This window comes from Poecilia reticulata, chromosome 6 (genome assembly GCF_904066995.2).
Source record: "Poecilia reticulata chromosome 6, P_reticulata-male-v2, whole genome shotgun sequence".
NCBI classification, from domain to species: Eukaryota; Metazoa; Chordata; class Actinopteri; order Cyprinodontiformes; family Poeciliidae; genus Poecilia; species Poecilia reticulata.
The window spans coordinates 30,126,919-30,142,244 of NC_088835.1; the positions used below are offsets into that span (position 1 = coordinate 30,126,919).

Here is a 15,326-nt window from a genome sequence, read left to right on the forward strand (position 1 = left end):
CGCAGGTAGCCGTCCCATACGGAGCAATCATCATGGCGTACCCGCACACACAGACCGCATGGCTGTCATGACCGCCATCTTTTCTGCTCTCAGTTATGAGAACGTCTCTGCCAACAAGCATCAGCTCTGACATTTAGCCGCATGTTTGTTTGGACTTCTTGGACATCATTTTCCTCATGCCGCCATACTGTGTCCTTTTGAAATCATCACTGTACGGACTAAATTAAGAACATGTTTTTGTACCGCCCATAGGCCTATTCTATTAAGTAAAATTCACACTTTTCTCTTTTTTATACTTCCATTTGGATCTGTCAAAAAAAAAATAAAAATCTAGCTCTTTTATGGCAATAAGTTTGTTTTTTGGTGTCTGAAAAATTTGCCTTTTCAAAAACCTCCAGATAAACAGGACCTGTGCTGTTATCTAGCAACATAAATGGCGCTTCAATTTGTATGGTCAGATGTTTATACTGCTGCAATCGCTGCACAATGGCTGCTGGAAAAGATAAGTGTTTTGTTGTTGACCCACCATTCAGAAACTACTTGCTGCATTCTTGCTGGTGGTGCAGGATGCTCCACTTCTGCTTTTCAAAGATCTCAAAATAGGCACAACTGACCAGAGTAAAATCTTGCTATCCATTTGTAACACCCATATATCTATCCTAACCTGTTTGAGGAAGCAGTAATAATAATTAATAACAGGTCGCCATAAATGAGTCTAAAGCCAAACAAACATTTTGACGCTTTCCTCCTGATTGCTGAATTCGTCTCATGTTCTCTGCAGGAATGGAGGTTCAGCGACCCAAACGTCAGGTTTCCAGTGAAGTCGAGGGCGAGGGCCTGTCGAGTAGCGCCGGCACCGCGGAAAGCCCAGATCTTTACACAAAAAGTGTTGGATCTGATGACCCCTCCAACGATGCCGCGACCCCCGACCTCAGCCCACCCTCCTCTTCACCTCCCCACACGCCGCCACCACCTGCCCGACCGTCGCAGCGAAGCAAGAGCGCTCGATTCCACCGGCAGAGCGCCGTAGACCACGGAGACCGGGGGAAGGACGGCGGTGAGAAAGGGGGAGAAAGAGGACACACGGAGATTCAAGTGCTGATGGAGGGAGGCGGCGAGGGAGGAGTGAAGGCGGAGTATCCACGCGCCAACAGCTGGAGCGAGGACAGGAGGAGGGGGGTGCTGTCGAAAGGAGGCGGCGGGATCAGTGGCCGTGGAGGAAGCCGGACCAACGGACACAAACACAGCTCCTCCAATCACAAATCGCGGGAGCACAGTTCGTCCAATCACAGGCAGGTCAGGGGCGACAGGTGGACAGAGTCGTCTTCGTCCGCCACTTGGACGTCTGGGCACAGGGGGACGCACGGCAGGGGGGGCCGGCTGCTGGAGCAGGACGAGGAGAAGATCAGCAACTACGAGATGGAGATGAAGCCTTTACAGCCCAGAGACTCCACTACCCACAAGCCCCATGGGCACGGGGAGGAGCGGCACGGGCACGGAGAGGGGCGCTCTCATGGCGCGCCACGTCAGAGGCACAAGAACCGGGAAGCGAGGGACGGGGGCAAGGACTTGACACACAAGGGGGAAAAAATGGATTCTCGGCCACTACGACGAGACCTGACCTTGTCCCCGCCTCTGAAATCCTCCCCCATCATACCCGACCGGCAGGACCTCAGCCTCACGGCCAGCAAGGGGAACTCGGTAAGTCTGACATGCTCTGATGGTACGATATGTCTGAAAAGCTTATCATGATATAAGCATTGCATATCAGTCGATATTGGTAATTGGCGATTGTTTTCAATATCTGAAATACAGCCAGATACATTTCAGATATATCTGCAGGAAAATTATGGGCGAATTTTCCTGTTTCACCAATAATTTGTTCTCAAGCTGTTGGACTCATTTCTCCTTTGTGTCTTCTTCTACACGCTGTTGATTTTTATTTTTTAAGCAGTTATGAGAAACGGAGGGGAAACCAAGCAAGCGGTTTCTGTTATTTGATTACCTAGCAACAGGATGTTGTTTCTTACCCATCAGGTTGTTGCTAAGTAACCAAAACATGAGTGAGCTAGTTGATGCTACTAACCTAGCTTAGCTAGCCAGAGGCTGAGAGCTTGAGCAGATAAAGTCTTTCCTCTGCCTACATCCCCCAGAATGCTGTGCAGTTCTGGATTGAAGTTCACTGAAAGGAATCTACTCTGTGCCTGTTTCTGTCTTTTTCAGTCAGTTTCAATCAAACTGCCTTCCAAGCTGATCCATGCCCAGTGAATATGCAGATCTTCAAGTTTCTAGAAACTGTTTCTAATTACTGTTCTGCAGTCAACAACACACTGAAACGCTGATCCTTCAGTTTGTGTGTCTATGTTGTCCCTTGACGGGGAATTATAGAAATACTATTCTTACGCTGTTCTCATACTGGTAAACTCGGTTCAATTGGGGACCAAAATTGCAACATTTGTTACATTTTCAGCTGCTGTGGTTCTCTTTCACACTGCACAATCCAAACCCTTTGAAAAACCTGTTCCCCTCCTCGCCTCTGGTGGCACCGCTCCAAGAACCACTGAAGAAGACACCAAGCACAACTTCCTTCTTCACAGAATGTAAACAGAAATGGAGTGGTATCAGATTCTAATGGTCTCTTTAGTTTTTGGCAACAGATCCTTAGTCATTTCTCCCGCTAGCGCTGGCTCTCTAGCACTTATTTTGGTTGTATTTACCCAGAATGCCCTGCGCTGTAGTTCATTTCCTGCTTTTGGAGCAATCTCCAAGGCACTTGCCATTCATATATGCATTCGAACTTCAACAGAGGTTTGTAAAAAAGGTTTGTAGGTGGACCAGAATTTGACCAGAGTTTGACTCACACGTTCACTCCTCCCCAACTGAACCGGACCTTCTAGACAAATGGACTGGAGCTGGATTAAAATGGACTAAACTGGACTGATGTGAATGCACCACTAAACAAGGATTCATGTTGAAGTAATCAGGTTACTGGTGACTCTTCCTTCATCGACCTAAAAAGGCTCTTTGAAATTTTCTCTTGTTGACATTTTGATGGTGACCCACAAACATAAAGACAGTTGTAGGCTGTTGCTGCTGTTAAATGTGTTGAATAAAGGGTGGATCCAAAAGGTGAAGAGTTTTTGGTTGATAATGGCTGCGTCATCCCTCCGTTAGGAATTGCTTGAACTCATCTAGACGAGTTGATTTTCTCTCATCTATTTTGCGTCTCAGTAAGGCTCTCCTGACTGTCTCTGCCCTGAACACAATGTTTCACTGACATTTGTGGATGTGGTTTGGCTTTATTTGGCATAATCTGTGGGATTTATTTAACAGCTGGTCTCCAAATTTCTCTTTCTGCATAAGCAGGTTTCATAATAACTAAAACAGAAAAGTGTTTTTCCATGAAATCAGGATAAATAAAACCAAACTAGTGATTACCTTCTAGCTGTAAGCTGCTATAATAACCTCCATCTGTGTGGTGAGTCTTCATTGGCTGCTGAGGCGCGTTGTTCAGAGGTTAGGTAATGTTTCAAACCCATTTGGACCATTACCTGTAACTTTTCAAAACTGACAACCAAACATTCGCACCCACTTCACACCAGGAAGAGGCAGCCATGTGGAGTTAGGAGGTGTCACTTGTGGCAACAACCCAAAGCAACGGTTTCAGGGTCTCCCTGGAGCGAGTGTCAGAAAATGTGTGCTGCTATCCCTGCTTTTAAATGCTGACAGAAACATGAACCCATACTGATTTCTCACTTTCCAGCTTCTCAGATCCATTTCAGATACATTCTGCTAATGGACCAGATTGTAACTCAAAACCTTGGAGTTTTCCAAACGCCACAGATGCATTTATGGGCTTAGTCATGTTTAGTTTCTCCAAAGGAGGGGGAAAATCTGGGTTAATGTTTATGTGTGTGATGTGCAATACAACAGGAAAATATTCAGCGATCAGACCTCTTTCTCTCTAAATTATTGTTGCACCGACTGACAAAAACTTGACCTGCCAGATGTTTATCTTATTTTATTGAAAAACATACCTTTGAATTAACAGTACAGACTCGTTTTTACTACGCAGGAGGTCTGAAATAGAAATGAGAATAAAAAGAATCAGTTTCTAGTCTTTCATTCAACAACAGGTGAGACTACAAACCTGTTTTAAGGTTCTTACCAAAAATAAAGTACACAGCGGTATTGTGCTTTCTCAAGATCACGAGGTTTGAGGTCTTTTGAGGACATTCAAAAAAACATAAACCACCAAAACAGTGAGATGAGTTTTAGGTTTGCTTGCAGAGCAACAGGAAAATGCACAGATACAGCAGCTTTGTGTCGATTTAAATGTTAACCAGTCTAACACAAATACCCTGCAAAAAGTCAAACATTACAGGAAACAATAAAGTACAGCATGTGTAACATTTCCAAAAGTCAGTTTGTAATAAGAAATAACATTAGCATCACAGACTTATTACAGTAAGTTGGCCGTTTTGTCTTGTTTCACATGACCGTAGATTTCTACCTCTTGTTGTCTGATTCCTCTGGATGTTGACCTTAAAAAAACGTTTAACGTAGAACTTATTTTGTTTCTATAGATTTTATTGACAAAATAATATTTTTGAAACACATTTTTGTTGTGTATTTGAGGGCCCAAAGAGCAGCTAACAGCAGTTAGCAGTTGTAAAATTAAACACAGCTAAAAACGCACAACATTAATAATGAAGTCAGTTAAAAACATACACAAACCGTGGAAAATTTACACATGTGACCATGTGTAAATTGAAATTTGTCTAAAACTTGTGTTTACATATATTACTAAACAAAAGTATAATGCTAATGTAGGCCACAAGGGGAGGAGTACTGGTTGCTATGGTAACCGCCAACTGTCAACAGACATCTTATGATTTTTGGCAAATTAATTTGACGAATAAATAACCCAATTTTGACAATGTTTTAACATCTATAATGATTAAAAAAATAAATATTTTCATTTTTGCAAAGCCTATAATCTTCTGTCTACAGTTTCTCTATATTTGGTTAAAATTCAAGTGTCCGCTATATACTAAAAGCTAAATAAAATATCAGGGAACAATAGATAATAAATCTGACCTGTTTAACTTTTCAGGTTCAGGATGATTGAGAACATTCCTAGCATTGATCATTGCTGCTTTACATTGCACTGCTATTTATATCTGCGCGGCTTAATAACCGCACAGCAGCAGCTGTATGATGCATTTGTCAAATTTGTCGTGTCACTGCCACACATTGATTTGACTAAAAGGATTTGTTACCCGCTCATGAGAATACATCCCGTCCACCGTGACATAACACAGTGTTATCCCTCATATTAAGATAATCCTGCAGGACAAGCGCAAGGTTTACCCTTTGGAAAAAGAAAAATTATTTTGGTTCACTGAACAAGCAGAAGGGATTACTGTTGTAATGTGATTTTATTCTTTTTCTTATTTTATTTTGGCGGGTTATGTCTTAACTCGAGCTGGTGACTCGCTAATCCCTGCTGATAATGCGGCTTTAGCATTAGCTAATGAAAGCAACAGGAAAATTCAAGTGGAAAAAGTGTAGTTTCTGCCTCCCTCTGCTGACTCGCCTCCGTTTGTCCGCAGCAGTTTGATGACGCTGAGGGACAGAAGCCGCTACCTGCTGCAGGAAGGCAGACGTACACAGTACACAGATGCATGCTCAGAGAACAACCCCAAGATGCACCTTAGTAACAGAGGAATGAAAAAGTAGCCCGTTGCTCTCAGAGAGGTGTCTTATTGGTTAACCGGCACTCTGTTGCTAGGGAACAGCGTATGCATCGCTTCGGCTGCAGCCAATCAGTGGGCAAACGATGGGGAGTTGGTGTGTGTGTGTGTGTGTGTGTGTGCATCAGCAGAGAGGCGAGTGAGATCGGTGTTAAACAGGTTCCCAGTACACACAAATACTATCATAAATACACAACGAGCGCCATGGGAACAGAGCTACACCCGTCTCCAGTCAGTCGCTGAGTAAACATGACTGTCATACTGTTGGTGCAAAACACCAAGCAGATGCTTGTTTTTTTTTTTTTTCATTGCATTCAGTGTGGCATGAAAAGCTTTGAAGGTAAACGCCTCTGAGTCCGTCGTGCGTCCCACTGGCACATATTTACATGAAGACGATTCCCCAGACTGGTGAGGCTTTTCACCCTCCGCAGCAATTAAAACGACACCAGCAGAGAGGGAAAAGAAAAAATGCAGCTGGATAGAAACAAATTGCAGATTTCCATCCTCCAGCGTCTGATCAAACTCTCCCCAGGAGATTTAACAAAAAACTGTCTTGAAAGCTTGTGTGTCGGATCATCTTCTTTAAACAGGTGTGTGCTGACATGGTCTGAGCTGTGATCGCGGTCAGCTGCTGCGTTTCGGCTGCTCTACAGTTTATCTGGGCGGGCCGCAGCGAGGAAGCGACGCAGTTCACACATCACGCTGGTAAAATGGATCTCTGACGGGGAGATGCAGCGTTTCAGTGAGAGCAATTAGCACTGTTAGCATAGCTCTGAATTAAATGAAGTTGGTTTCATGCAGAACTTCTGATTATTATTACATCACTGAAGAATTAAAGGGGTAGTGTTATGTAAAATCTACTTTTTTGGGCATTACACCATGATATATTTGATCTTCAGAAACAGAAGTGTTGCCTCGATTCTTTAAAACTAACATTTCCTTCAGTGCAGAAACATTTCCCCACAACTTTACTGAATTTTTTTGTGAATGATTATGCTTTTGCACAAATTCGAAGCTAACCAACAAACATAAAATAATGCAGAGCAGTAAGCGAGGAGCAGAGAGTGTGAGTGTAAAACCCGATCAGATCTGCGTCCAGCCTCTGCTGGGGTAATCATCTCTGACACAGATCTGTGATAAGCCTAACACCACCGTGATCAGCAGAAACGGCCTCTCTGGACGGGACGGATCCATCTACAACCGTGTGGCACCGAGTCCCATTTCCCATCTCCCTCTGCAGCCATCATTACAATTATTACAGCTTTAATTAAAACAACAGGTCTTCTAAATCCTTTCCTCTTTAAGACCAAAATGTATTTAAAACAGTCAGGAATAAGTAGGACGGAGGACTCTGGTGTTCATATTTACCCAAAGTGGACAGGTGGTTGGAAAGAACGGCCTTCACCTCGACGACCCGGGCTGTCGGCAAGCATCTGCTCAGACACCACTTCACAAAACAACCCGTTAGTTCAGGACGATGTTTATCTTCAACATGCAAAATGCATCTATTTTGGTTCCTACTTTGGTGAACGTTGAAGCTCCAAGAGACGAGACAAGAAACAGAGAGCAGTGTATAAATATAGTTTATATTTTATAAGAGGGATGCATGATAATTACCGGCCCCCATAAGAAATTATGACGTTATTTTTATCGGTTAGATTTAACGAATAACATGTTTGGTGTTTTTCTTTTTTTGTTTAGTTGAAGTGGTGTTGGTATAGCCTGAGAAAACAACTTTTTACTGGAAATTAATTATTTTAAAATTCCTTCATCTCGTGTCAACAAACAACTTAGTCATAATTTTAATAGTAATTTAAAAAATTACTATTAATAGTAATTAAAAAAATAAAATATCAATCACCGCACAACATATGTGCAATATGTTGATGGTTGTATTGTTTATTTTTGAAACCCACCCTCTTCTTTCTGAACCTCCTGCCTTTTACTTCCTCTGCCTCCCCAGCGGCTGTTACTGATGGTACGGGCGGTGAAACCCGGGCGGCGAGTTCTCATTTCACCTCGTTTTTCATGTGCGTGTGTGTGTGTGTGTGTGTGTGTGTGTGTGTGTGTGTGTGTGTGTGTGTGTGTGTGTGTGTGTGTGTGTGTGTGTGTGTGTGTGTGTTCTCCAGTTGCATCGAGAGGTGAGCAGAATAGCACTACTTATTTATACATATTTTTACTGGAGTAAAAGTAAAAAGAAATTACTCAAGAGGAAAAGTCTACTCAAGTACTAAGTAACTGATCAAATTGTCAATTATTTATCAATTATCAATTACCTAGGTGTTAAAAGGAAACAACAGAAATATAAACATAAGGGGTCAGAATGACTCCAACACCGTGTGATTGCTGTCCAGCTTGTCAGCAAACAGAGATCGGCTCGTTAAGGTTTTGTAGCTACCGTGACTAACTGCCATGGCGGTTGCTATGACAACTATAGTGTAAGTACATCTTAACTATTACTCAATTTACATTTTTGAATACTATAATACTAAGATAAACACCGATGATATTTATTAGTATTTTTTGCCAAACTAGCAAAATTAGCTTTGCTAATGTGGCTTTTATCTGCTAGCTAAGACGGACATGTGGCTACATGTTTACTACATGCACTTACTCCCTCAGTCACAGCCAATTTTGTTCATACATCTTTCTCTTACATATTGGTCAAGAGTGGCAATTTACTTTCTATTTGTTGGTGTAGAAGTCATGGTTCAGCTATGCTTTGCGCTGTGCTTGCCTACCAAGATGGCGCAGAAGACTTCTGGTATGGAATTATGGGAACTATGTGTATGCTGGGTTTGTGCAACAAATGTTAAAAGAACAAGGAGAAAAACTTTGTATTTAATATGTCCAACCCAACCAAAGCATTGACTGAGGATGCTCACAATGCTAAAGATAGTAGCAACGAGCTAGCCTTCTCAAACCCATTGATCGAAGCTTTTCAAGTAACATGAAAATCTGCCTGAGGATTCAAGAGCTGAACTGATTAAAGATTTCATAAGGCACTTAACGTCCATCTCTCCACCCTTGTTGACGCTAAGTAAAGCTAAATATTTAGCTGGAAACTTGGCTCTAAGCTAAATATTTAGTTTGGAGGTGTCCAAAGTGTGGTTCAGGGGCCATTTGCAGCCCTCTGAAGAATTTTGTATGGCCCCAGACCTCACAGCAAGTGCAGGTGACCCAGATGGACACTTTTTTATAGAGCAGGATTATTTACAGATAAATAACGTGTTAAAAAATATGAGGTACAAAAAATAAATTCCCATTTATCAACGACATCTTTGCATTCGTCTTAGCTTTGGAGTGACTAGAACCACAAAGATCCACCAACTTTTACTCAAACGCAAAACATTCAACCCAAATAAAAAACAATCAAAGCCAAAATGTCAAACTGTGGGTCTGTTTTATGATAATACAATTATGCTAAACCTTTTTTAGGTTTTGTATCTACAACAATTTAAAGTTATTCAGCCGATAAACCTAAAAAAAAGGCACAAAAAGTTTGTTTTAAAATTATTTTTGCAGGCCCTCAAGTTCTTTTGACTTAATGATTTTATCCCTCCTGGCAAAAAGTTTGGACACCACTGATTTAATTTGAAAACTAAATATTTAATTTGAAACTGTGAGATGTTAAAATGAATAACAGTTAAAATATGACTTTAAAAAATGAAACTCCATTTTTTTTCTCTTTTGACTAAATAACCCAAATTACCGCGATGAGTTTTTAAGTGTGCAACTTCACAAATGCCACCCCACATTCACACAAAATATTAGTTGGGATTTGTGTATCTTTTGACAAAATTTCCAATAAAAATCCTCACAACAGTTGTGAGCAAAGGAAACTGTCCAAATAAAAACCCCAAAATGAATTAATTGTTCATGCTGGTGGTGAGTGGATGAAACCCGCCGACCCAAATGAAAACAGCCTTTACGTGTGCGAGCTTCGCCTGTGCACGTCCTTAATACTGACACCTTCTCTTTTCTCTCTTTTTTCTCTCCCACGCAGGCCTACAGCTCCATCCTGGTTGCCATGGTGATTCTGCTCAACATCGGAGTGGCTATTTTGTTTATCCACTTTTTTATTTAAAGGCGGCGATGCTTTCAGAGTCAACCTACCTATGCCAGAAACACGACGAAAACCACGAGTATTACAGCAAATCTGCTGCCCCTCCGTGCGTCCCGGCCGCACAGAAGACCCGGACCGAGGACTGGAGAGGCGGAACCGAGCCGGGTCCGGTCCGGTCCAGGTGGAGGAAGAGCTGAGGCCAAAGAATAGGACAACAGGTTGGTCCAGGGAGAAACCTGGACTTGTGTGACCCAAATGGGCTGACTTGAACACGCAGACAGGACTGACGGACTTTTTCATTGTCAAATCATAGTTTTCGACAGATTTGTAACTTCAGATTTATTTATTGACTTTTTTTTCTTCCCATGTGCAATATGTTGATGGTTGTATTGTTTATTTTTGAAACCCACCCTCTTCTCTCTGAACCTCCTGCCTTTTACTTCCTCCGCCTCCCCAGCGGCTGTTACTGATGGTACGGGCGGTGAAACCCGGGCGGCGAGTTCTCATTTCACCTCGTTTTTCATGTGTGTGTGAGTGTGTGTGTGTGTGTGTGTGTGTGTGTGTGTGTGTGTGTGTGTGTGTGTGTGTGTGTGTGTGTGTGTGTGTGTGTGTGTGTTCTCCAGTTGCATCCAGAAGTGAGCAGAATAGCACTACTTATTTATGTATATTTTTAATGGAGTAAAAGTAAAAAGAAATTACTCAAGAGGAAAAGTCTACTCAAGTACTAAGTAACTGATCAAATTATCAATTATTTAATATTTTAAAAATACATAATCAGATGGACCAAAATATAAAGTTAAGGACAAAAATTACAATAATTCGTATAAGTGACAAAAACTAAAATCAGGCAAAATATATATTTTTTCCAAATCAGTTTCCTTCAATTAAAAAAAACTGAAATTTGAACAGAAACTGCAGGTATGTGTCTGTGTCTGGTGACTTTTTGACTAAAATATGTTTTATTTTCATTCAATGTGCTGAAAATCCAGAAATTTTACTCGAGTAAGAGCAGCGATACTTCATAATAAAATTACTCAAGTAAAAGTAAAAAGTACAACATAGTAAAAATATTCCCAAAAGTAATTTTTTTCAAAATGTTACTCAAGTAAATGTAAATGAGTAAATGTAACTAGTTGCTACCCAACTCTTTGCGTCTGACTTTTATGAATATTATGAAGCAATTACCAATATTACAAGGTAACAGCGTGATACTTTCTGCTCTCCTACAAACACGTCAGTGGAAGGACGCAGCAGGGTTGCCAAATGTCCCGTAATTTAAGCCAAATTGAAGTTTTTGTACTGGTCGCTCTGATGTTGACTGCAGCCTCCAAACACTAGATGGCGCTCCTCTCCTTACTTACCTAGACAAAAATGTAATGTTGAAGTAGAGCAAATGTTCTTTGTCTGCAAAGGATTCTTCTGGTAAGAAGTGACAGCTAATTTGAAAATGATAATAATTTTATAGACTTATATGGAGAAATCTACAAAGAACAGAAGACGGTGCAACTGCAAAAAGTAATGGGAACAAAAGAATCCGTGGGTTAAACCTGTCAGTGATTAAAGCTTTTTACAGTTTTCATTTGGACATAGAGGTGAAAACGATTAATCTCAGCTGTTTAAATAAAACTTAATGATAAGTAATGTGCTTTTGACCAACAATGCCGGTTGGTATTGCATTAGTTTTTATTTTTACCTACACTTTGATGGAAGATGCAGTCTTGCTTTAAAGAACCTTCTGCTTACCGAGGACATAATCAGCTGAAAACGAGATATTGTGGAATGACGTCACAATCAACACATTAGGGCAGGGGTCCCCAAACCGGGGAGGGGGGGGGGGGCAAACCGTTAGTGAAACGGTCACTGGGACTGACTATATTTCATTGAGGGAAACCTGGAATGCGGCGTTCATAACAAACACGTGTTCATCTGCTCTACCGCTAGCAAACAACCGCACTGATTAAATAACATAAAAGTCAAGCAGTTCCCTGAAAGTCCAACAGATGGCAGCAATGCGCCATGCAAAACAAAACACCCACAGTTTACAGGACACACTTCCTGCTAAAGAGCCCCCTGGTGGTTGAAGAAAAATCCACATATAAACCGGAAAATACAATATATGAAAAAAAATCTGAATGCTCTCTGGTATTGTTCAGGGGGCCGGATCCGGCCCGCGGGCCGTAGCTTGGGGACCACTGCATAGGTCATTGAGTCTCACACCTGGTGTAGCTGTCCCGCATCTTGGAGGTGCTGAGTTGGCAAGCGTAGTACATCTCAAATCTTTGAGTTGAATATTTGAAATTAAACAACCTTAGCAACGTTTGAATGAGCAATTCTAAAAGTATTAGCATTTCCTTGAGTTGGAAATAACCCAGTCTGATAGGTATTTTCCTAGAACCTACATAAAAGAACCACAGACAACGTATATGAATTTTTTGACAAACTTTGCAAAGGAGAAGACTCTATCAATTGCTCCTCCGAGCTGTTCATAGAGCGTTCTGAAAACCTTCAGTTTGTTTGTCTCTTTTATTAGCAGAAGAGAGAAAGGTGTGAACAGGAATGGAGGGGGTGAAACCCACATCCTATATTCACAGTAGGATGTGAATTCAGACAGACAGAGGGGAGACACAGAAACTAAATTAACACATACTAGGTTTTACAGCTCAGGACTTTCCCAGGAAGATCTAAGTCACCATCTGTACAAACATGCTTGATTAAGGAAGATTTAATTTTGTCTCCCAAGTTTCAACAAGTTTGAACACTAAACCTCTAAATATAAACTAGTAACATAAACTTATAAATATAAGAATGATAACAAACATAATAACTCTAACACAGTCTTTGATGTTTTTGTAGCTAAATCCACAAATTGTTTCAAGTTTTTTTTGTTTTTTACTAGAAAAACATCCTAAAATTAATTTTAATAATTTTAAAAAGCTTGGATAGAGTTATTAGTTATTAAGGCCTGACAAGAGCAGCTCAGCTAGTTTGTGATTCTTTCCGAGAAATAGACGTTTCCTCAATCGTTTCAAAGAACTGCTATTGATAATTTGGTCATGAAGTGTTAAAAGGCGAAGTATTTCCGATTAAACCAATACCAGAGTAGAACTTAAGATGCTCAACATCCCTCATTATAAGTTTTTGTTAGTTTTTGTAGAAGTAAGCATAAAATTGCAACATTATCCTGGTATTATGTGGACTTCATTTTCTTTCAACTTACTTAAAGTTTATTCTGTTATGACTTTATTCTTGTGGCACTAATATTCAGTCATTTGACCTGAATTCAAGGTGTAAATAAACTGCAAAACACGCTTTTCAAACAAGATGGCCGCCCTGACAACACCCTAAACTATGTAAACACAGAGTGGTGAAAAACAATCCATGTTTTTTTTTTAAATTGATTCTTCACAAACAAAACACTCAGTAACAACAAACAAAGTTGAGTCCCAGGTTAAGCACTATTTTAATTGTAATTAAACGGCCAGTGATAGTATGACTGTTGGATTTGTTTGGACTAGGACACCCAGGGCTGTCTGACATTTTACCCATCAGAAATCTCCATCTGCACCAAATGACTTGTTTTCACTGCTTGTGAAATCTTTTAAGTGCATGCAATGCAACATTTCTGTTCCTCTCTGCAAAAATATCGACAGCATCTGTTTTTATTTACCTGCATATGTTTCCATTCTTCCTGCACACTGTGTTGGATACCATCAGTAACGGCGTCCGGGGGGCCGAGAGGACTTTGAAGGTTTCTTTTCTCTTCTTTTTTTTTTATTGTTTTTTAATAATCCGACAGCATTTCTTAAACTTGGAGCAGAAACTAAAGGCTGTGGGTTCACGTCTGGTGTTTCTCCAACTTATTCCAACTACAGCTGAGTCGGATGTGCCTGCAGCCCGAGAGGCAGAACAATAGATTTTAATTTTATTCTGGGTCCCAGGAAGAATTTGAGAGGCTCTGCTGTATGCCGCCAGCCTGGTGACGATGCCCTGCGCCACCGTTTTAGTCTGCAGCATGCCACAGCATGCCAAGCTCTTTCTATATAGGTTTGAATCTTCTTTCTTTCTTTCTCTTCCTTTCTTTCTCTCTTTCTTTCTTTCTGGGAAATACTCTGTTTTTGTTTTTCAGTTGTGTGGAGAAAATAATGAAAGTGTTTCAAAGAAAACATTTTGCCTCCCGTGTGTTTTTATATGGACATATGTGTGTGTGTATGATTTGGTTCTGCTGTGTGTGTGTGTGTGTGTGTGTGTGTGTGTGTGTGTGTGTGTGTGTGTGTGTGTGTGTGTGTGTGTGTGTGTGTGTGTGTGTGTGTGTGTGTGTGTGTGTGTATGATTTGGTTCTGCTGTGTGTGTGTGTGTTTGTGCAGTTTTGCGGCATCCCTGATGCAATGAAGGAGTGGGCCCGGTTGGGAAGGGAAGAGTTCGGTTACTATGGCAACCGTAACTGAGTTTTGCTCGTCAAGAAAAGGGGGCGGGGCTAGCTGGCTGTGGGCGTGGCTTGTTTTTATTTTCAATGACAATTGAAGACGGAAGGTGATCTGAAGATTTTTTCCTTTTAAAAAAAAAGGTAGATGTGAGGGGAAAAATATAAATCTATGTCGTAGATGTGATTAATAACGTTTTATTTTAAATATTGTATTGTTTTGTAGTCTTTTGTTTGTTTTTCTGAGAATGGAAATCCTCTTTTAGCAGCAGGTGTGCGTTGATTAGATTTCATTGTAGACACCTGGCGCCATCTTGTGGACATAGATGTGAACCACAACATTTTAAATGAACAATGCATTTATTATTGTTAATAACCTAATATTCCGTTATAGGTAAAACTAAAAATATTAAAAGTTTCTTTCCAGCTTAGAGATAAACTTTTAATATTTTTATTATTAAAGGAGCTCAAGTATGGAGCTGGATGTAGACAGAGTGGGACTTTTGTCTGCTGTAGTTTGGATGTTATTCCTTTATGTTTTGGTCAAGAAAAAAGAGCAGAGTCGGATAGTAAAACCTTCAGCTGTAGCTCTGCCAGAGAAATGCGGGATCCCAGAGGCTTTGCACCAGAATCAGGTTGTTCTGTCTGGGAGCCTGAAAAGCTCCACCAACCTGGGGAGCCAAGAGTAGAGCAGCAGGTCCTCTGGAGGTTGGTCAAGGGATGGATGGAGGGATGGAGGGATGGAGGGATGGATGGATGGATGGATGGAGGGATGGATGAGTGGAGTGTTGTCTCACTACAATCTCACTACAAAAAAAATCTGATATTAAAAAAAGATATAAATGTCTCCATACTTTTACATTTCTGCCTAAACCCATCAGATAAAACACATTTCTAATGAGTTACCATGTATTTCTTTGGTGAAAAATAAAGAAAACCGATATTTAAAGACGACTTTTCTCCATTACCCAAGAGCCAGAAACTCATCTGAGATACTTCTGAAGGCCATGAGAAAAGATGTGGAGAAGGCGGGTAGCGGAAATACCTCTGCACCAATCAGAACGCAGGATCTCATTATTGACTG

At 40.9% G+C, this 15,326-nt stretch overlaps 1 protein-coding gene across 1 annotated transcript in view; it reads left to right on the plus strand.

The window, feature by feature from the left end:
- jph3b (junctophilin 3b) overlaps positions 1-13,207 on the plus strand; it is a 49,312-nt gene extending 36,105 nt beyond the window's left edge. The window contains exons 5-6 of the mRNA XM_008436549.3: positions 782-1,701; positions 9,763-13,207. Coding sequence (XP_008434771.2) covers positions 782-1,701; positions 9,763-9,843 — 1,001 coding nt within the window. The 3' untranslated portion in view covers positions 9,844-13,207. The remainder of the gene's footprint in view (positions 1-781; positions 1,702-9,762) is intronic.
- Positions 13,208-15,326: the final 2,119 nt, after the last annotated feature.